This window comes from Rhinopithecus roxellana, chromosome 7, assembly GCF_007565055.1.
Source record: "Rhinopithecus roxellana isolate Shanxi Qingling chromosome 7, ASM756505v1, whole genome shotgun sequence".
Lineage (NCBI taxonomy): Eukaryota > Metazoa > Chordata > Mammalia > Primates > Cercopithecidae > Rhinopithecus > Rhinopithecus roxellana.
This window is the reverse complement of record NC_044555.1, coordinates 151,126,820-151,154,569: the sequence shown is the minus strand read 5'-3', so window position 1 is coordinate 151,154,569 and position 27,750 is coordinate 151,126,820. Positions and strand designations below refer to the sequence as shown.

Sequence of the window (27,750 nt, the reverse complement as noted above, 5' to 3'; positions counted from 1 at the left end):
GGGGATTCTCACCATGTTGGCCAGGCTGGTCTCGAACTACTGATCTGAGGTGATCCACCTGCCTCGGCCTCCCAAAGTGCTGGGATTACAGGCGTGAGCTACTGCGCCTGGCCAGGAGTACTATTTTCATTTACCAAACATATATATCTGATTCTTTTTGAAAAGGCTTTGAGCAACTTTTAGTGTTATTTACTGCATGAGACAAAAAATAATTAGGGAAATGGGAGAGAACACACTTATTTAAGATAAAACTCAACATATGCCAGTAAGGATCACAGTTATTACAGGTTGGTTGGAAGTTTGGTTCTGAGCTTCCTAGCAGCCATCATAAATTTAATTATATAATTCACGCTGTCCTTACAATTCAAAACAATTATTCAGCTATTTCAGTTACCAAAAACAGAATTTTCATTTCCATTTTCATGAAAGGATTCTTTTTTATATATATAATTAATGCCTTCAAGAATATTGTATAGTAAATGTAAAACTGGTCTCTTTGGCCTATTTTGTTACATAATCCTTGATGTAGCCCCATGTCATAATGCCAAAATGAAGGTTAGCAGATGGATTCTAAAAGGGACCAAAACAATTTTGTCTTGGTCTGAAGCTCTGATAATCTAGTTTAATTGAATGAAAAAAATCATGTCCCCAAATAAAATGATTGTAGAATCGTCTTCCGAAAATATTTATTCCCTACGATTAAGTTTAGGTTAAGTGTTAGGCAGTGGAGACTTGGCTGCTACAATCTTGAATAGGCACCGGCAATGTCGGTAACAGTATTACGTCTTAAAGACGTAAAGAAATCGTTTACATTTACGAAGGTTCTGGAACCCTTCAGGTCACGTGACTACACAGGAAGCCATTTTACAACCCAACGAGGTGGACTATGGAGTGCCCCGAGGGACAGCTCCCCGTTTCTTCAGAAAATGATTCAACACCAACAGTTTCAACATCGGAAGTAACTAGCCAAGAAGAGCCTCAAATTCCTGTCGACCGTGGGTCTGAAACCACCTGTGAAAGCAGCGCCGATATTGCTGGCGACCAAGGCACCCAGATTCCTGCCGACCAGGACGCTCAAACGGATGCGGACGGCAGCGCCCAGGCTGCTGCCCAGGCCCCAGAAAACTTCCAGGAAGAGAAAGGTAGGTGGCTTTTTAAACTTGTTCCCCCAGCCGAGGACCTTCTTTAGGAGAAACAAACTGCTTTTAGTTCGATTCAAAATTTGTTTGAATTGAGGCCCCTTTGAGGAGCAATGGGCGACGGAACTTGTGCCCCTCTCCAGAGGATGTAAAATGTTGACCCTGTTGAGGAGAGGGGAGCAACTGATCATGTTAGAAGGCTTTGGGCACGGATTCTAGCTGTTCGGTGGGTTTGCCGGCGGCGTATTTGTCACCAGGCGAGGTCACCGTGCCTAGGGACAAACCGCCCGACCTAACGGAATGGAGGAGCACCCAAAAGCGAGCAACTCGCTTTTATTGTTTTTCTTTTTTTTTCGACGGAGTTTCGCTCTTGTTGCCCAGGCTGGAGTGTAGTGGTGCGATCTCGGCTCACTGCAACCTCTGCCTTCCGGGTTCAAGCGATTCTCCTGCCTCAGCTGCCTGAGTAGCTGAGATTACAGGCGCCCGCCATCATGCCCGGCTAATTATTATTATTATTAATAGAGACGGGGTTTCAACATGTTGGCCAGGATGATCTCGAACTCCTGACCTCAGGTGATCCACCCATCTCGGCCTCCCAAAGTGCTGGGATTACAGGCGTGAGCCACTGCGCCCGGTCCAACTCGCCTCTTAGGAGTATCACTGTCGCCTGGTAAAAATCTTCTGAAGGTTGCCCCTGTGTAAAGGTATTTATTTATTTATTTTTTGGACGGAATCTCACTCTGTCGCCAGGCTGGAGTGCAGTGGCACAATCTGGGCTCACTGCAGCCTCCACCTTCCGGGTTCAAGCGATTCTGCCGCAGCCTACCGAGTAGCTGGGACTACAGGCGCGCGCAGCCAGGCCCAGCTAATTTTTGTATTTTTAATAGAGACGGGGTTTCACCATGTTGGCCAGGATGGTCTCGATCTGTTGACCTCGAGATCTGCCCGCCTTGGCCTCCCAAAGTACTGGGATTACAGTCGTGAGCCACCCCGCCCGGCCAAGGTAATTTGTTTTGAAGCCTCGGTCTTGCTTCGCGAGGTCGCTGAGCGGTCGCGTCCCCCTGGGCCCTCCCCTCGGCGCTGGGCGCCTTTCTAGCCTTCCCGCCCAGCACGCGGTGAGCCGCTCACTACCTCGAGGTCGTGCTTCAGTCGGCTGGGCAGCACGACCGGCGGAGGCGTGGCGAGGCGGGGAGGGGCCGGCGCGCGCCGTTCTTACTGTCCAGGCGCCGACCGCCCAGCGTTCGCCTCTACGTTCCGCGCGGGAGCCCACGCGCGGTTCGTCCGGAGCCCACAGACCAGAGGCACAGGTCCCCAGCCCCCACAGACTTTTCGGTGTTGGCGCCAGTCCGCGGAGGAGCGGGTGAGTCGGCCGGCCAACCGGGCGTCCGGGACCGGGTCAGCGCCCCCGCCGCTGTGCACCCCGCCGCGGTGCACCCCGCTGCCCTCCCCAGCCCGCCTGCACGGCGAGGCGCGAAGGCTGGGACCCGTTGCGACCTGTTGGGCCTCGCGGGAGGTTTTCAAGGGAAAGTGGATCAAAGCCTAGGGGTCGAACTTTCCCTTTGAAAGCTTAGTGCCCCGGGGATAAGGATGGAAGTCAGTCTCTAAACTGTAGCTAGCGACTGCGAACTTGAAAAAACACCCATTTAGGCGTGTACTGACTTGCATGGCCTGGAGCATGCTGCCAGGCGCCCTCCAGCCAATTATAATTCCAATTGTAATTCTGCTAAAGCGAAATGGAGCTAGGTGAATGGTGGTAAGGGGCCCTGTTAATTTAATCAGGTATCAAAGAGTGCTTGCTGGAAAAAAGCGGATGCTTTTTCTTAAAGTGAATAACGTACAACTAGTTGTTTAGGTAAATGCAAGTAAGAAATTTAAAAAATAATTAAAACCCAGTTCAACCAGGATTGTCTAACTTCTCTCCCACCGGACCTTTTATTAGGCCTGTTTATCATTATCAAACAACTACACTGAAATAGTTTCAGTTCTTACATTCTTTCTTCCATAAAAGAGGAATTACCAAAAAGGCTTGGAAATGAACAAAATGCCCTAGTTTTAGTTCTGCTGAGAAATCTAAAAGTTACTACTGATCTGATAAAATCTTGCTTAGCAGCTAGTTCTTCAAATAATCTGTTCCTGCTCCCAGCCTTAATTGTTACTATGTTCTGTTAGGGAATGTGCTCAGCCCCCAGATTTTTTATTTATTTTAATCAACTCTCTTCTTGCATTTACATTTCTCTTTTGTATTTATATATGCACATATATTCGTATATATCTGCATGAAACAAGAAGAGAATAAATTACAATCACAAATAATGCATCTTTCCCTCTCCCATCCTGGGTGTCTGCTTTTCTACTGCTGATTTTTTTTTTTTTTTTTTTTTTTGAGAAGGGATCTCACTGTGTCACCCAGGCTGGAGTGCAGTGGCGCCATCTTGGCTCATTGCAGCCTCCACCTCCTGGGTTCAAGCAATTCTCCTGCCTCAGCCTCCCAAGTAGCTGGGATTACAGGCGCCCACCACTACTCCCGGCTAATTTTTGTATCTTTAGTAGAGATGGGGTTTCACCATGTTGGCCGGGATGGTCTGGAACTCCTGACCTCAGGTGATCCTCCTGCCTCAGCCTCCCAAAGTGCTGAGATTACAGGTGTGAACCACAGCGCCCAGCCGTCTTTCCACCTTTGAGAAAAGTCTCCCTCAGAAGTGTGGGCCTGGCTGGGCACAGTGGCTCACACCGGTAACCCCAACACTTTGGGAGGCCGAGGCGGGTGGATCACCTTAGGTCAGGAGCTCGAGACCAGCCTGGCCAACATGGTGAAACCCCGTCTCTACTAAATATACAAAAAAAAAAAAAAAAAAAAAAAATTTAGCTGGACGTGGTGGCAGGTACCTGTAATGCCAGCTACTTGGGAGGCTGAGGTAAGAGAATCACTTGAACCCGGGCAGCAGAGATTGCAGTGAGCTGAGATCACGCCATTGCACTCCAGCCTGGGCAACAAGAGTGAAACTCTGTCTCAAAAACAACAACAAAAAAAAGTGGGCCCTAATATCCCAAATGCATGGCTCTACAAATACATCCCAAATACATGGAAAATAAGATTAGAAATAAAATCTTGGTTCATTGGGAGAACATAAAATTGAAAAATAATGAAAAAATAAAAAATAATGAAATAACTTGGGATCCAGCAATCCCACTTCTGGATGTATATCCTAAAAACTTGAAATCAGTGTGTCAAAGAGATATCTGCACACACATGTTCATTGCAGCATTACTCACAATAGCTAAGTTATGAAATCAATCTAGGTATGCAACAAGTGAATGGATAAATATGTGGTATGTGTACTCAACTGAATACTATTCAGCCTTTAAAAAGAAGGAAATTCTATCATTTGCAACAACATGGATGAATCTGGAGGATATTATATTAAGTGAAATAAGCTAGGCAGAAAAAGACAAAAATTACATATTCTCACTTATAAGTGGAATGTAAAATAATTGAACTCACAAAAGCAGAGAGTAGAGTGTTGGTTACTACAGGCTGGAGTAGGGGGAGGGGCAGTGAGGAGATGTTGATCAAATAGAAAATTTCAGTTAGGCTGGTCCGATAGTAGTGGGATATTGTCAGAACTTAACATTAATGCCACTAAAGTTGATATACAATCTCCCACTGCCAAATTTGGCTTTTAAAATTAAAAAAATGAAAGTTGCAGTTAAGGGGAATAACTGATAAGTATTTAAGCTGATGGATATGCTCATTAGATTGATTCAGCCATTTCACACTATATCATAACATCACTGTGTACCCCATAATTATATATGATTATAATTTGTCAAAAAAAAGATTAACTTGGAAGGAAGTATTCATTTCACCAAAGGTATATATATATTTTAAGCGAAGAGATCCATGTTAGGAGTTCTTTTAAATAGCTTTTGGGGGCATTCGAAGTAAGTGGTGGTTGTGAGGATTATATGAAATGATAGACCTAATGCACTCAATGTAGTACTGGGCATACAGAATGCACACGATAAAGGGTAGTAATGAATGAAAGGGTAATAATGAATACATCAAATCAGATTTTATGTTCTCCATAAAATCTCCATCTCAAAAACAAAAAACAATCAATCAAAACAAAACAAATAAAAAAGGACTGGACTCCATGCCGGGCGCAGTGGCTCACGCCTGTAATCCCAGCACTTTGGGAGGCTGAGGTGGGTGGATCACTTGGGGTCAGGAGTTTGAGACCAGTCTGGCCAATATGGTGAAACCCTGTCTCTACTAAAAAATACAAAAATTAGCTGGGTGTGGTGGTGCATGCCTGTATTCCCAGCTACTTGGCAGACTGAGGCGGGAGAATGACTTGAACTCGGGAGGTGGAGGTTGCAGTGAGCCGAGATCGCACCACTGCACTCCAGCCTGGGCGACAGAGCAAGACTCTGTCTAAAAAAAAAGAACTGGACTCTCTAACTTTGAGGGTAGCTCAAAGCTGTTGTTGCTGGCTCTAGAGTCATAAAAAACTGCCTTGTCTCCCATGGACTGCTTAATTTCTACTAATCCATTAAGGTAGGTGAAATATTGAAAATCAAGCTCTTGCTTACTTCAAATCATCACCGATCATTTCTGCAAGTGGTTTCTAGGTCGATTTCAGCTTTTGGTTTGCATTCTTCCCTGCAGAGGTTATATAGTTTGCTTAGGTAGCCACCACCGTGTTGTTGAATTGTAGTCTTTTACCTGAGAGTCTAAGAATATGATTAAGAAGATGAAATCATGTTTCATAACAGCTGTTATTTCATTTGTTCATCAAATTACATCATGCAATTTGGATTGACTTTGAAAAATCTACACATTGGAGAGGAGCTAAGATAACATCTAGAAATAAGTTATGTCAAATAAGGTATTGTCTAACTGTACACACATCATTCTAGTGAGGATTATGGGCAAGATCTTGTATAATTTAGCCAGTACTAATAGAAGTGGTCAGGAGGGGGAGCAAGAGGAGTTTTTAGTGACTGTGTTGGTTTTCTTTTTGCTTTCATGAACTCAAAATCAAGACATGAGTAAAAGCCAGGATGAAGTTCCTGATGAAGTTGAGAACCAGTTTATATTGCGTCTGCCTCTGGTAAGAATTTGTATCTCAGAACAAATATCTTCATAATTATAGTGTTTTTTGTTGTTGTTGTTTTTGTTTTGCTTTGTTTTTTTTTTTTGAGATGGCGTTTTTGCTCTGTCACGCAGGCTAGAGTGCAGTGGCACAATCTTGGCTCACTGCAAGCTCCGCCTCCTGGGTTCATGCCATTCTCCTGCCTCAGCCTCCCAAGTAGCTGGGACTACAGGCGCCTGCCACCACGCCGAGCTAATTTTTTGTATTTTTTAGTAGAGACAGGGTTTCACCGTGTTAGCCAGGATGGTCTCAATCTCCTGACCTTGTGATCCACCCGCCTCGGCCTCCTAAAGTGCTGGGATTACAGGTGTGAGCCACTGTGCCTGGCCAATTATAGTTTAATTATAATTATAGTTCTACTTGGATTCTGTAACATTTCTATTTCAGGTAGACTATAAAAACTCAGAACGTTTGTTTCCCACGAATCATGTTCTGTAAGCAGTCCTATCATAGCGTGTACTTTTTTGGCAGCATTTTTTCCTCCTGTACATACTACCTATCATGCAGGTTGATTTCCTGGCAAAACAGCTGTGACAATGATAGACCCAGTCACTTACTACCAATACTAACAGTCTGTTCCCTGGACAGCCAAGATAAGACTCCTCTGAAATCCTTTCTGTCACCTCAAAAGGGGCAGTGAGAAGGGCCAGCATTATTCACCACCATGCAAGACTTTTAAAGCTCATCTCAACAAGTATTTGGCTGTCTTTCCCCACACTGATACCTGTATTCAAGCAATTACTTAGTCTAGGCAGCTATATTAAGGATGGGGTTCAGAAACCTATTTCCCTAATTAGGGTTACTTAATATACCAAGCAAACTGCAACTAGGTAAGCCTTTCTTTAGCAACTACAGCAGAAGGGTAGCAGGATTGTAGAGCTGGGGGAAAGTATTAACTGTAGCTACTAAGAGACAATTATGAGTTTAGAGTCAGCTTCATCCTAACTTGACTTATACAGTGCACAGTATCTCATGGTACATGGTCTTGTTAGTAACATTTGGGAGGTGTAAGGTTTTATTTAAGGGAGGACTTTGTTTGATATATTTATTCTGTTAGCTGCCAAGTAGATATTTAATTCTTCTGATTTTTCAATTTACCTCCTTTTTAGGAACACGCTTGTACTGTCAGGAACCTAGTACATTCTCAAAGTGTCAAGATGAAGGATAAACTAAAAATTGACTTACTGCGTAAGTAGTTAATATCCATTCACTATACATTGAACAATAATTTATTAAGGAATTGCTATGTGCCAGGCACTATACTTGGTACTAAGGATGTGAACAATGATAGAATATGGTCTCTGACTTGATGGACTCATGCTTTAGAGAGGCTTAAGTCCTCTTCTTTTAAGAGGAAAGGAAGTAGGAATATTGCACCTCGAGTTGAGTGATTATCATAGTGTGTTAAAGGAAACTTGGGGGTCAACTGTGGGGTTTTCATACTGCTGGTAGTCTCCTATATATAAACTTTATGGTTTCTGAACATCCCCGGGAATGACAAATGGATATGCCATTCTTTGTTTATAAAGGTGACATATGTTTCTTTTTTTCCATTTTTTGAGACGGAGTCTCGCTCTGTCGCCCAGGCTGGAGTGCCGTGGCGTGATCTCGGCTCACTGCAACCTCCGCCTCCTGGGTTCAAGTGATTCTTCTGCCTCAGCCTTCCGAGTAGCTGGATTACAGGCACGTGACACCATGCCCGACTAATTTTTGTATTTTTAGTAGAGACGTGGTTTCACCATGTTGGTCAGGCTGGTCTCAAACTCCTGACCTCTTGATCCACCTGCCTTGGCCTCCCAAAGTGCTGGGATTACAGGCGTGCACCACCGCGCCTGACCAGTGATATGTATTTCTTTCTTTTAAATAGTATTTGTTATATTTGCAAATCGTACATCCAATAAAGGGGTTAATATCAAAATATATAAGGAACTCAACTCAATAGCAAGAAAACAAATAAACTGATTTTAAAATGGGCAAAGGATCTGAACAGATGCTTCTCAAAAGAAGACATACAAGTAGACAAAAGGTTCATGAAAAAACGCTCAGCATCACTAATCATTAGAGGAATGCAAATTAAAACAACAGCGAGATATCACCTCATACCTGTTAGAATGGCTTTTATTAAAAAGAAGAACAATAACAACTGTTAATGAGGATGAGGAGAAAAGGGAACCTTTGTACCCTATTGGTGGGAATATAAATTAATACAGCCTTTTTTTTTTTTTTTTTTTTTGAGATGGAGTCTTGCTGTGTCACCCAGGCTGGAGTGCAGTGGCACGATCTTGGCTTACTGCAATCTCCGCCTCCTGGGTTAAAGTGATTCTCCTGCCTCAGCCTTCCGAGTAGCTGGGACTGCAGGCGTGTGCCACCACACCTGGCTAATTTTTTTGTATTTTTAGTAGAGATGGAGTTTCACCATGTTGACTAGGCTGGTCTCAAACTCCTGACCTCAAGTGATCCACCCACTTTGGCCTCCCAAAGTGCTGGGATTACAGGCATGAGCCACTGTGCCTGGCCTACAGCCATTATTTTTTTTTTAAATGGTATGGAGGTTCCTCAGAAAACTAAAATAGAACAACCATATGACCCAGCAACCCCACTTCTGTGAATATATTCACAGAAGGAATTGATAGCAACACATTGAAGGCATGTCTCTCTGTACTCCCATATTCATTGTAGCATTATTCAAAGTAGCCAAGATATGGAATCAACCTAAGTGTCCATCAATGGGTGAATGGATAAAGAAAATGTGATACGTATACACAATGCCATACTACTCAGCCTTTTAAAAAGAACAAAATTCTGTCATTTGGGACACCATGGGTGAATCTAGAGGCCATTTGCACCAAGAGCATGCATGCTCTTATAAATAAGTAAATAAGTAAATAAATAAATAATGTTTTCACACAAGCTTATCTGCATAAAAAACATACAACCAAAAATAGATAAATAAATTTTGCTAGTTTTTTTTAAATACAGAGAAGTATATAAAGAAAACAAAAAGTGGCCCATAATCTCACCAGTTGATTAACACTGATTGATATTTTTTTTAAAAGATAATGTAAGTTCATAGTTAGAAAATTCAAATAAAACAGGCCGGGCGTGGTGGCTCATGCCTGTAATCCCAGCACTTTGGGAGGCTGAGGCGGGCAGATCACTTGAGGTCAGGAGTTCCAGACCAGCCTGGCCAACATGGCGAAACCCCATCTCTACTAAAAATGCAAAAATTAGCCAGGCATGAGGGTGCACACCTGTAATCCCAGCTATTTGGGAGACTGAGGCATGAGAATTGCTTGAACCCAGGGGGTGGAGGTTGCAGTCAGTAGAGATCGTGCCACTGCACTCCAGCCTGGGCAACAGAGAGAGACTCCTTCTAAAAAAAAAAAAAAAAAAAAAAAAAAAAAATCAAATGAAAAAGAAAAGTTCAAAAGGAGAAGAAATAAAACTCTTCTTCTTTATGGTGCCCCAACCTCAATACCACAGATAACTGATGTTAACTGTTTCTTGTTACTTCCTTATTGGCAAAACTTTTATGCATAATACTAGAATGAAAACAATCTAATTCGCACAAAATGGTAAATATTGTTTTGTGTCTTTCTTTCTTCACATAGTACTAGAAGATTATACCTGAATCCTCTTGTGTCAAAAGACATTCATGTTTGGGACATCTGAGCAGCAATATTCAGAGTTTAATATATGGCTGTTGTATAGAATTTTATCTTTTTGAAGCTAATTCGAGATTTAACTTGAGACTTATTAGCACCATTCTAGGGTCAGTCAACCCTTCCCTCACCCAGCCCTTTGAAAACACACATGTACAATGACACGATTAAATGCTTCTAAAAAGAAAGGAATTGGTTTTAATGAATGGAATTTGCTTTTCAGGATGAGAATGAAACATTTATTGCTTTACCCATATTTAGTTCACATCCATTAACAAGAAACTTAGCTACTTTTGCCCAAGTGATGTAAACTAGGAGAAAAAGAGTTCCATATGCTTTCCATTTTTTTCTTTAGGAAGCTATTAATTGTGTACACAATTCTAGCATTATGAGAGATAGTAGGTTTCTTGGAAAGACTAGTCTGTCCCACGTAAGTCTTCATTATTCAAACCTTAGGAAGTTTAAGAGTTCACTGGGAAGATATCAACTTTAATCTTTACTTCTCTTCAGCTGATAGGCGCCATGCAGTTGTTGAAGTAGAAGATGTTCCACTAGCTGCTAAGCTAGTTGATTTGCCTTGTGTTATTGAAAGCCTGAGAACGCTTGATAAAAAAACTTTTTATAAAACAGCAGACATTTCTCAGGTATGGACTAGTTTTCTTTACTAGCCTCACATCCTTCAAGGAATTCTTTTCTCTCCCTATTTTTCTTTCTTTCAGTACTCCTTTCCACTTGGTGAATGGCTGCTTGGCATTTCTAATTTCCAGATCGATTGCACAGGAATGAAATGTCATGTTCTGGTTTGGTGTTTGATCCCTAGATTTCAGTATTTTATTTTAACCAAATAGCCTATAGAGAGTCCCATTTGCCACTTATAGTGACTTTTCATTAATTGAAACATACGAGCAGCTGGGATCTTCTGAACTTTGTATTAAAACAGTATGTTGTTAACTCTGGAGGTTTAAATTGGTTCTTATTCATCATCTCTGCTGTTGATTTCTTATTTCCTCTCTAAATCAAAATGCTGAGATAGGCAAGGCACAATGGCTCACGCCTATAATCCCTACACTTTGGGAGGCTGAGGCGGGAGGATCACCTGAGCCCAGGAGTTTGAGACCAGCCTGGGCAACCTAGTGAGACCTCATCTCTATAAAAACAAAATTAGCCAGGTGTGGTGGCACACACCTGTAGTCCCAGCTATTCTAGAGATTGAGGTGGGAGGATCACTTGAGCCCAGGAGGTCGAGGCTGCAGTGAGCCATGATCACGTACCACTGCACTCCAGCCTGTATGACAGAGCAAGACTTTGTCTAAAAACAAAACAAAACAAAAAAACTAAGCTAAGTTCCAAGATCTATTTCCAATATATTCCCTCTGTAGTGGTAAACACTCTAGTGGGGAAAAAAAAACAACCCTCAGGGTTCATATGTAGTGCTGCTGGTGGCTGGTGGAGGGGAGGAGAGGGAGAGAGAGAGACTGCAAAAATGAGAGAATATAAATGTACATTACAAAATACTTGGTTTTCTGGAAATGGCAAGTATCAGTCTCTTCTGTGCATTTCTAGTGGTAAGAATGATTATGATTGCTAACCCAAAATTTGTGGTCATAGTCAACTTCTTTGTCTTTGTTAAATGTAGATGCTTGTGTGCACTACTGATGGTGATACCCACCCTTCTCCAGAAGAATCAGCTGCCTCTGCTGATCCTAATATAACCAGGAAAAAAGAAAGGGGGAGAGAGAAAAAATATGTCTGGCAGCATGGCAGTAAGTCAACAGCCCCTTGCTTATTCCTGCTGACTAAAATTTATTTGCTGAATCCTAATTCCTTGTGAAACAGGAACCTCTTACCACACTTAGGTGTTTGGTTCATTAAGTTCTCAGACACTCTTAAGAGGAGTCATGTTGGCTGGGCATGGTGACTCACGCTTATAATCCCAGCACTTTGGGAGGCCGAGGCAGGTGGATCACCTGAGGTCAGGTGTTTGAGACCAGCCTGGCCAAAATGGTGAAACCCTGTCTCTACTAAAAATATAAAACTTAGTTGGGCATGGTGGCTCGCACCTGCAGTCCCAGCTACTCAGGAGGCTGAGGCAGGAGAATCGCTTGAACCCAGGAGGAGGATGTTGCAGTGAGCCGAAATTGCACCACTGCACTCCAGCCTGGGCAACAGAGTGGGACTCGATCTCAAATGAAACAAAACAAAACAAAACAAAGGAGTCATGTCATGAGCCTTTGGTTTATAGCATGATCTTTGTCTTTATCAAATTCAGCTATGTGACTACCATCAATCATATAACGTTTCACTGTGTTGTATTTATTTTAGTTACTCCACCACTTAAGAATGTCAGAAAGAAAAGGTTCCGGAAAACACAAAAAAAGGTTAGTTACATGCAGTTTGTGTGTCTGCCGGGCTGATTAGAAGAGGATCATGGGCCAGAAGGAAAGAGAAAAAGTCAGTTGGGAATTAATTTGTTAATTCATTTATATGTTCAATAAACATTTATTGAATGTGAACTAAATGCCAGGCGCTGTATGCTAGCAGTTGGGAATATAGCAGTGAATAAAAATACCTGATCCTTGAGGTTATAGGCTAGTCATTTGGGGTCTGGAAGAATCATACATTTGAAACTTCTGTTAATGCTTTCAGTTTTCGATTGCAAGATCTAGTTTTAAAGTGAACTCATCCAGAACCTGAAAATTGGGAATTGTGGTTATATTCCTAATCTTATTTCAGGCTTATAGAACCTTGGGCAAACTACAGGAGTATTGTGGCTTGGCGTGTTCTTTCGTTTAAAATTAAACATTTTATTTTGAAATAATTGTAAACTCACATACAGTTGTAAGAAATAAAAGAGAGATATCATGTACCTTTTTGCCATTTTCCCCATTTTGTAAAACTATAGTACAATATCACAAACAGGTAATTGACATGATTAGAATTCGGCAATCTTATTCCAATTTCTCCAGTTTTACTTGTACTCATGTATTTTTGTGCATGTGTTTCGTTCTATGCAGTTTTATCCCATGTGTAAGTTCATGTATCTGCCTACACAGTCAAAATACAAAACAGTTTCATCACCACAAGGATCCCTCATTTTGCTTTTATATAACCATGCCCACTTTCCTTCCACCTCACACCCCAGTCTCTGACACTTGGTAATCACTAATCTGATCTCTAGCTCTGTAATTTTGTCATTTCAAAAATTTAATATTAATGGAATCATGTAGTATATAACATCAGAGACTAGCTTATTTTTTCATTCAGCATAATTCACTTAAGATCCATGTAAGTTTTTGTAGCATCAATAGTTTATTTTTTATTGCTGAGTAGTATTCCATGGTATGAATGTACCACATTATATAACTGTTCTCCCATCGAAGAACATCTGGGTTGTTTACAGGTTTTGACTATTATAAATAAAGCTGTGAACAGGTTTTTGTGTGAATATAAGTATTCATTTCTTTGTAATAAATGTCCAGGAGTATAATTGCTGGGTCATATGGTAGTCGCATGTTTAGTTTTATAAGAAACGACCTGTTTTCCAGAGTGACTGTACCATTTTCTATACCTGCCAATAATGTATGAATGATCCAGTTTCTCCACCTCCTCACCAGCATTAGGTGTTGTCACTATTTTTCATTTTAGCCATTCTGATAGGTGTGTAGTGATCTCACACCATACCACTAATGTAGTGGTATTAATTTACATTTCCCTGATACCTAATGGGGTTGAACATCTCATGTGCCATCTATTCCACTTCAGTGAAATGTCTGCTCATGCCTTTTGCCTATTTTCTAAACTGATTTTTTATTATTGAGTTTTGAGAGTTCTTTTTATATTCTAAGTACTACTAGTGTTTTATCAGATATGTAGTTTGCAAATATATTCTCCCAGTCTGTAGCTTGTCTTTCCATCCTCTTTGTAGGGTCTTTCAGAGAGCTAAAATTTTTAGTTTTGATGAGGCACAATATATTGATTTTTTTGAAAATGATCTTGCTTTTTGTGGTAAATCTAAGAATTCTTCACCTAGCCCAGATCCTGAAGATTTTCTCCTGCTTTTTTTTTTAACTTCTTTTTAAGCCCGATGCCCATTTTTGACTTAATTTTTGTAAAGCTGTGAGGTTTAGTTCAAGGTTTTTGTTTTTTATTTTTATTTTTGCTTTTCTTGCCAAAGGATGTCTAATTGCTCTAGCACTATTTGTTGAAAAGGTTATCCTTCCTCTGTTGTATTGCTTTTGCACCTCTGCCAAAAATCAGTTGGGCTTGTTTTTGTGGCTCTGTTTCTAGGTTCTCCATTCTGTTCTATTGATCCATCTGTCAATCCCTCCACCGATATCACAGTGTCACTATATAATTGGTCCTGAAATTAGAAAGGCCTGAAATTAGAAGGCTGATTGCTCTGACTTTTCTTTGTCAGTATTGTTTAGCCATTCTACAGTCCATTTCTTTCTTTCTTCCTTCCTTCCTTCCTTCTTTCTTTTCTTTTCTCCTCTCCTCTCCTCTCCTCTTCTTTTCTTCTTTTCTTTTCTTTTCTTTCGATGGAGTCTCACTCTGTTGCCCCGGCTGGAGTGCAATGGCACGATCTTAGCTCACTGCAGCCTCCACCTCCCTGCTGGGATTACAGGCATGGGCCACCATGCCTGGCTAATTTTTGTATTTGTAGTAGAGACGGGTTTCACCATGTTGGTCAGGCTGTTCTTGAACTCCTGACCTCAGGTGATCTGCCTGCCTTGGCCTCCCAAAGTGCTGAGATTACAGGCATAAGCCACCATGCCTGGCCAAAAGCCTGTATCTTTTAATGTAAGTTTTAGAATAAGCTTGTCTATAGCTACAGAAAACCTTGCTAGAATTTTGGCAGGAATTACATTAAACTTATAGATCAGTTTGGAGAGAATTGACATTTTTACTATGTTGAGTCTTCCAGTCCATGAACACAGTTGCCTTGGTTTTTATACTCTGTAAGTCAACATTTATTGAGTGCCTACTCAATGTAAAACAAAGTTAAGAATAGTTGTAGACGGCCGGGCGCGGTGGCTCAAGCCTGTAATCCCAGCACTTTGGGAGGCCGAGACGGGCGGATCACGAGGTCAGGAGATCGAGACCATCCTGGCTAACACAGTGAAACCCCGTCTCTACTAAAAAAATACAAAAAGCTAGCCGGGCGAGGTGGCGGGCGCCTGTAGTCCTAGCTACTCGGGAGGCTGAGGCAGGAGAATGGCGTAAACCCAGGAGGCGGAGCTTGCAGTGAGCTGAGATCCGGCCACTGCACTCCAGCCTGGGCGACAGAGCGAGACTCCGTCTCAAAAAAAAAAAAAAAAAAAAAAAAAAAAAAAAAAAAAAAGAATAGTTGTAGAACTCTTTAAGCTTTACTGAAATATAGGCATCATAATATAACTTGTTTATTGTGTTTTATTTCATAGGTCCCTGATGTCAAAGAAATGGAAAAAAGCAGCCTTCCTGAGGTACAGCAGTCGTAATATAACTTCATTTTTACCCTTAATATATTTTATTTAATAGCTCATTCATTTCAAATGAATCAAATCAACCACAAAAGCTACTTTTGAGCCTTCCTTCTCACCTCTAACCCTCATCCTAAACACATACACTGGGTTTGATTCACTGAAAAATGAATTCATTGGTTGATGTTTGATAACTCCTAGAAGAAAAGATACAATTTGGCCAGTGACCCCGTGTATTCTAATCTGCTCTTTTTATTCTGACATTTATTTCAAAAGCCATTCCTTGGGAGCCAGAGTTCACTTTTAACAGCAGTTGTTTGCAATTGCTTATTCCCCATCGAAGTCCTAATTTCTATTTGTGGCACGACAACTTGGTTGCTGTGGAGATAATTATGTAAAACTGGATTCAAGGGAGAACATACAGCTAAGATCCAGTTTTTGTAGGAACGTCTCTAATAATAAAGATGTGGGAAAGTGAAATCTGGGAATTTGGATCTTTAAACCAAATTATTTCTAAATAACTAATAAGGAATTATAGTTCTTTGCCAATATAAACCAGGACAAATAATTTATAACAGACCTAAGGGTTGCACCTCTGAGAGAGGTCTTTACCATAGAACTGCAGATTGAAAAGATTAAATGTCTCAAGTAATTTGTTTAATTAGGAAAAAATAAGTTTGCTGTATAAAATTCTAGACCCTGGCTAAAGATTCCTTCATAAATAGCACTACTTAAAGTAGAAATTTGGTTGGATCAGAATTTAAAGAGGCCTAACATTTGAATTCACTGGTACATAGGAGGGCACTCCTGCAAAACACAGGGTGTTAAATGACAGTATTGGTATCCCCCTCTAATCCCCAACTTTGCTTCAGTACATTGAATCTCCAGATGTGGAAAAGGAAGTAAGGAGACTGCTGCGTTCAGATGCTGAAGCCATAAGTACCCGTATCCTTTATACAAATATTTTCTGCATAGTCTGTTCTGCCCCATTTGTACATGCTAACGAAGCCTCACCTCTGGTGTTTGTGTGCCAGTCTCGATGTGTAGAACTTAAGATTTTTTTCAAATGTTATGTTCTAGCTAGGAACAGTAAATTCATGTAATAGAAAATTATTTATTGTGTAATTCAATATAAGGCACTTCTCCAAGCTAGGAATTCCAATACAAATGGCCTAAACTTGGACTAAATTAAATAGCACTGTTAGTCAAAGAGCCCCTTCCCTTTCAGCTGTGCCTTTTTGTTTCCTTCTGTGTTTTCCTTGACTACCCACTCCTTTCAGGTTGGGAAGTCGTTGCTGAAGATGGAACCAAGGAAATAGAAAGTCAAGGCTCCATCCCAGGATTTGTGATATCCTCGGGAATGAGCAGCCACAAGCAGGGTCATACCTCATCAGGTACTTTAGTAAAGGCAAAGCAGGAGTTTCAGATAGGGCAGGTATTGACTGGGTATCAGATCATTTTCCATGAATTCATAGGCCAATCCAGAAAAAAGGATGGTTTCATCCTTCCCTCTTTTTTTTTTTGTTTTGTTTTGAGATGGGGTCTTGCTCTGTCGCTCAGGCTGGAGTGCAATGGTGCGATCTTGCAGCTCACTACAACCTCTGCCTCCTGAGTTCAAGTGATTCTCCTGCCTTGGCCTCCCGAGTAGCTGGGATTACAGGCATGCACCACCACGCCCACCTTATTTTTGTGTTTTTAGTAGAGTCGAGGTTTCACCATGTTGGCCAGGTTGGTCTTGAATTCCAGACCTCAAGCGATTTGCCTGTCTCAGCCTCCCAAAGTGCTGGGATTACAGGCATGAGCCACTTTGCCTGGACTTTTTATTTTTTTTGGGGAGACAGAGTCTCGCTCTGTCGCCCAGGCTGGAGTGTAGTGGTGCGATCTCGGTTCACTGCAACCTCTGCCTCCCAGGTTCAAGTAATTCTTGTGCCTCAGCCTCCCAAGTAGCTGGGATTACAGGCATGTACCACCACACCCAGCTATTTTTTCTTTTTTTCTTTTCTTTTTTTTTTTTTTTTTTTTTTTTTTTAGTAGAGATGGGGTTTTGCCACGTTGGCCAGGCTGGTCTCCAACTCCTGGCCTCAAGTGATCTGCCCGCGTTGGCCTCCCAAAGTGCTGGGATTATACGTGCGAGCCACCACACCCAGCCCTTCTTCCCTCTTATTGGTCCCTTGGCAGTTTAGGGGTTTTAGATTGGTGTTCTAATCTCCCATCCACCGCTGGTATTTTAACTTCCTATGACCCTTAGAGTCTCTAAATGTCTTGATCACTCACTACATGAATGAATGTTAACAGTGTTTTGCACTTGCTGTCCTTGTTTTACAAAGGGAATAATCTTCCTGCATGAAAAAAATGATTTATAAAATGTACTGGTTGCCTGGGGAATGTGAAAGTAAGGAGTATAATTTTATCTGGAGTATGAGTCATTTGCAGAGTTTTAGATAGTTCACCTTCTTCTTGCTTAAAACCAGTAGAATATGATATGCTTCGGGAGATGTTCAGTGATTCTAGAAGTAACAATGATGATGATGAGGATGAGGATGATGAAGATGAGGATGAGGATGAGGATGAGGATGAGGATGAAGATGAAGAAGAAGAAGAAGAGGAAGATTATTCTGAAGAGTATCTGGAAAGGCAGCTTCAGGCCAAGTTTATTGAATCTGGCCAGTATAGGGCAAATGAAGGTACCAGTTCAATAGGTAAGTCAGAGAAAAAACAAAGGGATGGGACCAGGGTGGGTGGCAGTGCTAAAGGCTGACTCTAAGCTTACATTAGACTCAAAGCTAAGCTCAAGAAGTTATTGCTCAGATGTTTAGTGGAGTTTTACTTGATTTGGATCTTGGTCCATTCATTTAGGCTATATTTAATATATAAGTTCTATGTATCTCTGTTAGTCATGGAAATTCAGAAGCAGATTGATAAAAAGGAGAAAAAGCTCCATGAGATTCAGAATAAAGCACAAAGACAGAAGGATCTCATCATGAAAGTGGAAAACCTGACACTCAAGGTAAATTCTTGGCTGGCATAAAGAAATCCTGATCTCTTACTTTCAGTATCTTGCCTTTGTGTTTCCACTTATGTCATCTCTATGCAGGGTTCTTGTTCATTCATGAACCTTAACAGCCTCTTAGAAACTCCTAATAATAGATAACCCCGTTTCCTTTTACCTGAGTAATTCTGATCATCTAATATAAGCATTTTGGGGAAGGGACTAGGTGATTTGAGATAAAAATTGCCATTATTGAGTATTTGCTATGTAAAAGGCACATAAAGAGCTAAGAATTGTGTACACATATTATCACATTTTATCCTCACATCCTTGAAACATAAATACTGTCACCACTCCCATTTTATAGATAAAGAATGGAAACTCAAAGAGGTTAAATAACTTGCCAGGGATCACAATAAATGGTAGGGCATAGATTGAATCCTGTTATTTGTATTAAAATGTATCCATTGCAGTAAAAAGGAGAAATAATTAGTTTTTAAATTTTTGGTGCATTTTGAACAAGAATAAATATTTTTATTAATATATGTTTAAGAGCTTCAACAAAAAGAAAATGTATGTTTAGGTCATGTTTGCTTCCCTTTTTTAGTGAGGGAAGTTCGGAAGCATTTGGAATTTCCTGCCAGATTTCATTTTCTTTAGAGCTGTATTCAGCAAATGGGAGCACAGAACTATACCCTTTTTGGGTGTTGTCCTTTAGAATAACCAAGTAAGATAACAGATAAGGGCACATTTGGAAAGATACAGATATATGCTATTGTTGTGATTATTGTTACATGTAGTACTAGTTAGGAATAGTGATACTCTGCCCTAGTTAGGGGAAATGGAGGAGTCATCAGCACCAGATTCTAAGCCAGCTTCTCTAACAGGTCACCACAGACAAAGGATTTGTGCTAAACTAGAAAAAGGTAACATAAGGGCATTCCAATCACTTAGGGTAAGACAAAAAAAAATGCTATAGAGTGTATATAAAATCAAATTGGATGGTACTGTAGTTGGGAGGATAGTTTTTATACTCTAAATCCTTTAAAAAAGAGTGCTCTTTTGTATGACAGTTTATTATTTGCGGCTGGGCGCAGTGGCTCACGCCTGTAATCCCAGCACTTTGCGAGCAGAGGCAGGCAGATCACTTGAGACAAGGAGTTTGAGACCAGCCTGGGCAACACAGTGAAACCTCATCTCTACTAAAAATACAAAAATTGGCCAGGCGTGGTGGCATGCTCCTGTAATCCCAGCTACTCAGGAGGCTGAGACATGAGAATCACTTGAGCCTGGGAGGCAGAGGTTGCGTGAGCCAAGATTGCGCCACTGCACTCCAGCCTAGGTGACGGAGGAAGATTCCACCTCAAAAACAAAAACAAAACCCTTGGTTTTTTTTTCCTTTGAGACTCAGTGTTCATCATTTATACAATTTATTTTTCAGAATCATTTTCACTCTGTGCTGGAGCACCTTGAGATACAGGAAAAAAAAAAAAATGAGAAGGTAAGAAGTATATTTTCAAATTAACCAGAAAACATTTGATACAGAGAATCCCCCAGCTCACTTCCAATATTATTGCTGGCTGTTCCTCTCATAGGAATAGTGGTAGCCAAATCTTCTAAATGAAGGTAGCAGGGTGGAACAAGGTCTTTGTGAAAGTTCACTCATTCAACAGATATTGAGTGCCTATGAAGTAAAAAGCACTGGATGTACAGTGTTGAATAAGATAAATATAATACAGTAAATCCTCAGTGTCATTGATAGGTTCTTGGAAACTAACTTTAAGCAAAATGAAGTATATATAATGAAACTAATTTTACTATAGGCTAACTGATATAAAGAAGAATTGAGTTCCTATAGCATATTTCTGGTCACAAAAACATCACCAAACTTCTAAATAAAAACCAAAACACTTCTAATATTAAACATTGAAATAAATGTGAGCTATACATACATTTGAGAAAGACTGATAAAAACAAGTAAGAATTATGTTCCCAGTGATTCCAGTTCAGGGTCTCAGATGGCCAAAGCCTATCCCAGCAGCTCAGGGCGCAAGGTGGGAACCAGCCCTGGATAGGATGGCATCCCATTGCAGGGCACGCTCACACCCACTCTCACTCAGACTGGGACAGTTCAGACAGACCAATTCACCTAACGTGTACGGGGAAGTGATTTTGTTTTTCTCATCGACATTATAATGAGGCCAGGCATGGTGGCTCATGCCTGTAGCCCCAGCATTTTGGGAGGCTGAGGCGAGTGGATCGCTTGAGGTCAGGAGTTTGAGACCAATCTGAGCAACATGGTGAAACCCCGACTGTACAAAAAATTAGCCAGTTGTGGTGGCATAAGCCTGTAGTCTCAGCTACTCGGGACGCTAAGCCCAGGAGGTTGAGGCTGCAGTGAGCCATGATCACACCACTACACTCCAGGTTAGGCAACAAAGTGAGACCCTGTCTCAAAAAAAAAAAAAAAAAAAAGAAAGAAAAAGAAAAAAAATTATAATGAAATTACATTGAACTAACGATGTTATTTGGAGACCTTTTGCATGTCATTTTGCTTAAAGTTGCAGTTTCTAAGAACCTGTTGACATTAAGTGAGGACTTACTGTAACAAAACGACACTGAACAAAACGATGTTATTCGAGTACCTGCTGTACTTGTCCTCATGGAGCTGTCTAGCAGGGGAGATTGACAGTAAACAAATTATACAAATATAAAGGTACAAATTGTGAAGAAGTGCTATGAAGGAAAAAAGTCAATGGTGCTATTAGAATAAAGAGAGTCTTGAATTAATTGGGGGATCACGATAGACCTCTCCTAGGAGGTGCTATTGAAGCTGAGACCAGAAGGATTAAGTCCAGGCAAAGAGTGGGATGAGGAGCATCTTAGGTGGAGCATATGCAAGGTCTCATGTTCGGAAAGAACTTGGCCTCTCTGAGGACCTTTGGAATATTTAAAGCCAGGAAGAGAATGGCTTAACATAAGGGTGGAGAAGTAGGCAGAGACCATAGTGTTTGGTTCCTTGAAGGCCATAATAAGGAGAATGGGTTTGGCCTTAAGTGTAGTGGGAAGCCCTTGAAGAATTTTAGATAGGAAAATCACATCTAATTTAAACTTTTTTTTTTTTTTTTTTGAAATGGAGTCTTGCTGTGTCGCCCAGGCTAGAGTGCAGTGGCGCAATCTAGACTCACTGCAACCTCTGCCTCTCGGGTTCAAGTGATTCTCCTGCCTCAGCCTCCCGAGTAGGTGGGACTACAGGCACGTGCCACCATGCCTGGCTAATTTTGTGTATTTTTAGTAGAGATGGGGTTTCACCGTGTTAGCCAGGATGGTCTTGACCTCCTGAACTCGTGATCCACCTGCCTCAGCCTCCCAAAGTGCTGGGATTACAGGCATGAGCCATCACATCTGGCCTAATTTAAACTTAAAAGATTACTCTGATTATTATCTGGAGACTGGGTTGGAAGGTGAGAATGGAAGCAAAGAGGCTGGTTGGGAGGCTTTGTGGTACACTAATAACAGAGGATGGTAACTTGGACTAAGGTAGTAGCAATGGAGATTGAAAGAATATAGATTAATTTTAAACTGCAATAAAAATGTTTTTATAACTGTTTGAGATGTAATTCATAAACCATACAATTCACCCATTTAGGCTGGGTGCAATGGTGCATGGCTGTAATCCTAGCACTTTGGGAGGCCAAAGTGGGCAGATGGCTTCAGCCCAGGAGTTCGAGACCAGCCTGGGCAACATGGTGAAACCCTGTCTCTCCAAAAATTAGCCAGGCATGGTGATGTGTGCCTGTAGTCCCAGCTACTTGGGAGGCTGAGGTGGGAGGATTGCTTGAGCCTGGGAGGCAGAGGTTGCAGTGAGCAGAGATCCCACCACTGCACTCCAGCCTGGGTGATAGAGTGAGACTGCTTCAAACCCTGTCCTCCCCACCCCCCCACAAATTACCCATTTAAAGTATACAATTCAGTGGCTTTTAGTATATTCAGAGTTGTACAGCCATCACTGCAGTCAATTTTAGAATAGTTTCATCACTCCAAAAAGAAACTTTGTATCCATTAGTAGTCACTCCCCTCCCCATTTCTCCAGAACCTCTCCCCGGCCCAGCACTAGGCAACCACTCATCTACTTTGTACTAATCTACTGCCTATTCTAGTTATTTCATACAAGTGAAATCATATAATACATGGTCTTTTGAGTCGAGCTTCTCTCACTTAGCATATTTTCAGGGTTCATCCATGTTTTGGCATGTCTCAGTACTTTTTTCCACTTAAGACTGACTAATACTCCATTGGATCAATATACCACATTTTGTTTATTCATTCATCTGCTGATGGACATTTGGGTTGCTTTCACTTTTGGCTATTATGAATAATGCTACAATGAATATTGATATATTAGAGAATATATTTTAAAGGTAGAATTGATAGGAGTTGGGTCAATTACTGGGTGTTGAAGGAGAAGGAATCATTAAGGATGTATGCCAGATTTCTAACTTGAATGACAACTATATTTTTTCAAAGCCACAAGAGAGTGTACAGGGTGAAGAGAGAAGAAGGCAATATAGGCTAAAAGAGGGTCAAGTAGCTGTATAGAAAATGTGTGCAGACTCTAACCTTATACTGTTGAGGGTTACAATTTTAAGGAGACTGGAGTTGGTATTATGAGGATGGGCTTAGCATGGTGCTCTTAAAGTACAGGCACTACTCCCCATCCCCATCCCCACAAGACCAGCGGAATTTTTATGTTCTATATATTCCCTTCCTCTCAGCAAATCACTTATCCAAGTACTGCTTTAAAACAATCAGATGAACAGTTAATGCCAGGGTTGTTTTAGTACCCACCAAACATCTTTGTTTTCATCAATGTAAGTACAGTTGTATGCTGCATAACAACATTTTAGCCAATGACAGACTGCATATATGATGGTGGTCCCATAAGATTATAATGGAGCTAAAAAATTCCTGTCACCTGGTGACATTATAGCCATCATAACATAGCTGCCCAATTACTTAATTTTTTAATTATTTTAGTATAGCCTAAGTTTATAGTGTTTATATAGTCTTCAGTAGTGCACGGTAATGTCCTAGGCCTTCACATTCACTCACCACTCACTCACTGACTCACCCAGAGCAACTTCTAGTCCTGCAAGCTCCATTCATAGTAAGTGCCCTATACAAGTGTACCATTTTTAATTTTTTATATTGCATTTTTAGTTTACCTTTTCTATGTTTAGATACACAAATACTTAACATTGTGCTACAATTGCCTGCAGTATTCAGTACAGTAATATGCTGTACAGGTTTGTAACCTAGGAGCAATAGACTATACTGTGTAGCCTAGGTGTGTAGTAAGCTATACTATCTAGGGTTGGTATAAGTATGCTCTGTCATATTCACATCATGACAAAATTGCCTAAGGGTGCATTTCTTAGAACATATCCCTTGTTAAGTAACACATGACTATAGTTAGTATTGAGGAGCAGCATAGAAAGGTAGCTGTAAATTTTATTTACTCAGAGTCCCTTATGTTAGTTCATTTATCCAAATTAGATTTAGTAGGTGTCTACTTTAAGCTACGCTCTGCAGGGAGCTATGATATGCTTATGATGTAGTCTGTGCCTTCATTTGGGGAGAAATTGACAAGAGGGGTAGGGACTTAAAGGCATGAGAGTTTGTCCAAGGATATTAAGGAAGGCTTCATGGAGAAGATGGTATTTGACTGGGGCCTTAAAATATAGGTAGGGTTTTAATAAGGAGATAGGGAAAGGAGTGCATTCCATGAGAAAGCAGCATGCACACTGGCTCAGAGGTGGTGATGCCAGGGTGAACAGTTTAGATTTTTGGTGTAGGTCATAATGAGCCTTCAAAGCTTTTTTACCTGGGGAGTAACTCAGGAAGATTTTTCTGCCAGAAGTATATAGGAGAAATTGGAGTAGGGACAGCCTGGAGCTTCAAAGATGCAAGTGGTAGAAGCAAACAGAACTTAACAATTGATTGGATTTACAGGGCAAAAAGGGGAACAAAGATGAGTCCAAAGCCTAGGCAACCAGGAAATGATGTGCCATTAACTGAAAATAGGATAACAAGAAGTGGATTTGGAGGGGTATGTGGAGAAATGCTTTTGAAAATGGGAAATTGGAGAGAGGCCCATACGCAGAAATGATCATTGAAGCTGTGGGGCTAGTTGAGTTAGCCTGGTTGACTGTTCAGCAAGAAGTCTGAACCTAAGGAAAAACCTATCTTTAGGAAGTGGCGGGAAGAGAAAGAGCCTGCAAAGGAGAAAGAACTGGAGCAGTCACTGGTTGTAATCATGGTCAATCAGGGGTCACTCAGCAACCGAGTGAGAAGAGCCTCTAAGTTACTGCAGATAGCAATTACTGTGGCTTGGTAGGTGATGTGCAGCATAGGATTGTTTTATAATGTTCCTTTCATTTCACAAACTAAAAATTAATTGTGGTATGGAGTGTCCTGAAATGAATAATATTCAAAAACAACCTTTGTTATAAAGATGGCATACATCTCTGAATGTTATTGGTCACTTCACCATTTCAAGTTAAAAAAATTAAATCCTATGCCACAAAATGTTCAAGGCTTCTAACTTAGAAAGCAAAAGTAGAACATCATCAGGCTCCTGATGAGTCAGGACTCTGACTAAGTTTCTAAGTATCTCCTAATGTGGTAAGAAGCAGCCAGTAAGACTCAGTCTAAGACCTGTTGTGTTCATTGGGACAAAAGAGTGTCCCAACTGTTTTACCATCTGACTCTTAGAATATGGTTACAGAGATCCCATCTCCTTTGCCCCTACAGTGAGCTGTGACCTCTGTATATTCTTCACAGAAGCACAAATTCTTAATAGCAAACACATTTTTTAAAGCCTATTCAATTTTAAAGCTTGATATAGTTTGTCTGTGTCCCCACCCAAATCTCATCTTTAATTCCCACGTGTTGTGGGAGGTACCCAGTGGGAGGTAATTGAATCATGGGAGCAGGTCTTTCCTATGCTGTTCTCATGATAGTGAATAAGTCTCATGAGATCTGATGGTTTTAAAAAGGGGAGTTTACCTGCATAAGCTCTCCTCTCTTTGCCTGCTGCCATCCATGTAAGACATGACTTGCTCCTCCTTGCCTTCCACCATGACTATGAGGCCTCCAACCATGTGGAACTATGTAAGTCCATTAAACCTCTTTTTCTTGCCAAACTCAGGTATATCTTTATCAGCAGCATGAAAATTGACTAATACAAAGCTTCCCTTCATAAATTGGGCATAATAAAGGACATCATCATGGCCACAGCATTATGCATGCATTCTTGACTGTGGCCAGTATTCTCTGGAACATTGCAAGACTAAGATAACCTTATAAATGCCAAATAACAATAGTTCTTTTTGGTTCATGTAAGTAAATTCTAGATCAAGTAATGGGACTTCAGATTTCAAATGAATTTTTCATGTCTTTCTACCTCTCCCTACAGCTCATTTCCCTACAGGAACAATTGCAGCGTTTTCTGAAGAAGTGAGGTGAGCCATTGGCCTGGCACACAAACCTTGGATCCACCATCCAGACTGAAGACTGGATGAAACTCTGCATGTTTCTGTCCCTTCCGTTGCCTTATGTTGAATCAGTTATATTTATCTGTACCTTCTTTGCTACTTACAATACGCTCAAAGTTTGTAGTCATGTAGAAAAGGCCAGTATAAAAATACAGTAGACTTAGATACCCCACACGACCATGAGACTTTCTCTTTGTCAATTTGGGAATTATTATTATTAATTTAGAAATGGGGTCTTGTTAGGTTGCCCAGGCCGAATTCAGACTCCTGGGCTTAAGGGATCCTCCTGCCTCAGCCTCCTGAGTAGCTGGGACTACAGGTGTGCACCAGCACACCAAACAAGAATTGATTATATTGCTTCTGTGCTATGGTACCAGCAGATGATTCAGTCATGCTTCCAAAGGCAGTCTAGTCTAGAGGCCATACAGCTGTTTGGTTTGCATATGTTTTAGCTTTTCTTTTGGTTTTTAGTATTTCCTAAAACATAGGGGAAAAAACGAGGTCATTTCTACTAAACACTAGAACCTGCCACAGTGAGTTTAAGTGCCTACCTTGCAGCAGTTAATACTAGATTGTGTTCTGTCTCTGTTCAGTTAACAGGGCTGCATTCCTGCTCAAGGATGATTTCTTGCTGCTGCTTATATTCTGTTGCTTCTAGGATGGAGCTGGTTGTTATTCACCAACTAAGGGAACAGTTAGAGCAGAGATGAAGAAATTATGAACTGTTATCCTTATTCTGAGCCTTCTCCTCCTAACCCTTATTCTGAGCCTTCTCCTCCTAACCCCCATCAGTTAAGGTTAGGAAGAACAAGATGCCATAATGCCTATGAAGACTTCTTTAACAATCTTGTTTGGGTTTTTTTTCTAGGTATATTATTAGTATTTTATGGTCTGTGTTCTTTAAACAATAAATAAATTGTTCCTTTTAAATGGATTGCTGTCAATTTATTAAACCATCCCCGATGATGAGTGTACTCATATCCAAAAGGAAACAAGAAGAAAAGCAATAAGCTCTATATCTTAGTTCATTTGGGCTGCTGTAACAAAAATACCATAGACTGGGTAAATTATAAACAACAGAAATTTATTGCTTATAGCTCTGGAGGCTTGGAAGTCTATGATCAAGGTGCCAGCAGCTTTGACATCTGGTGAGGGGTTTGTCTGCTTCCTAGATAGTGTCTTCGGGGTGCATCCTTACACGGTGGCAGTGCAAACTCCCTCGGGCCTCTTTTAAAAGGGCACGAATTCCATTCATAAGGGTGGAGCCCTCATTACCTAATCACCTCCCAAAAGCCCTACCTCTTAGTACTAACACACTACTGATTATATCTTAACATATGAATTTTGGCAGACACATTCAGACCATAGCACTCTGATTAGAAAATGGCAGAAGATGCTATCAGCCTTGGGGCATCCTTCCAGAGTTCTTAGGGTAACTCCTAATGAATTAAATCAAATCCCAATGCTATATGGTTAAGGTGAGAAGATTTGCTCCAAATCCCAATGCTATATGGTTAATATGAGATGGAGTGGGGGATGGTATAGAGAAGTGATACAAATGGCAGCTCCAATATTTGGGTTGAATTACCATGCTGTAGTGGAACTCACACAAGGACGGAACTTGCCTTGGGCAAGCCCCTATGTTTTGTTTTGTTTTTTTTTGAGATGGAGTCTCACTCTATCGCCCAGGCTGTAGTGCATTGGCACGATTTTGGCTCACTGCAACCTCTGCCTCCCTGGTTCAAGTGATTCTCCTGCTTCAGCCTCCCGAGTAGCAAGAATTATAGGC

The 27,750-nt window shown here is 41.0% G+C and overlaps 1 protein-coding gene across 2 annotated transcripts; it reads left to right on the top strand.

The window, feature by feature from the left end:
• The first annotated feature begins 868 nt into the window (after positions 1-868).
• TAF7L (TATA-box binding protein associated factor 7 like) lies at positions 869-26,499 on the top strand. 2 transcript variants are annotated; one of them, XM_010359643.2, is made up of 13 exons: positions 869-1,142; positions 6,186-6,253; positions 7,405-7,483; positions 10,468-10,601; positions 11,594-11,720; positions 12,280-12,335; positions 15,378-15,419; positions 16,289-16,361; positions 16,697-16,810; positions 17,891-18,115; positions 18,311-18,423; positions 19,847-19,906; positions 25,883-26,238. In XM_010359643.2, the coding sequence occupies exons 1-13, from the start codon at positions 887-889 to the stop codon at positions 25,925-25,927; spliced, it is 1,392 nt and encodes a 463-aa protein (XP_010357945.2). In that variant the 5' UTR covers positions 869-886; the 3' UTR covers positions 25,928-26,238. The 2 variants fall into 2 exon arrangements, with proteins under 2 accessions (XP_010357945.2, XP_010357946.1); XM_010359644.2 differs by lacking the exon at positions 869-1,142 and adding an exon at positions 2,383-2,499 and having other exon boundaries at positions 25,883-26,499.
• Positions 26,500-27,750: the final 1,251 nt, after the last annotated feature.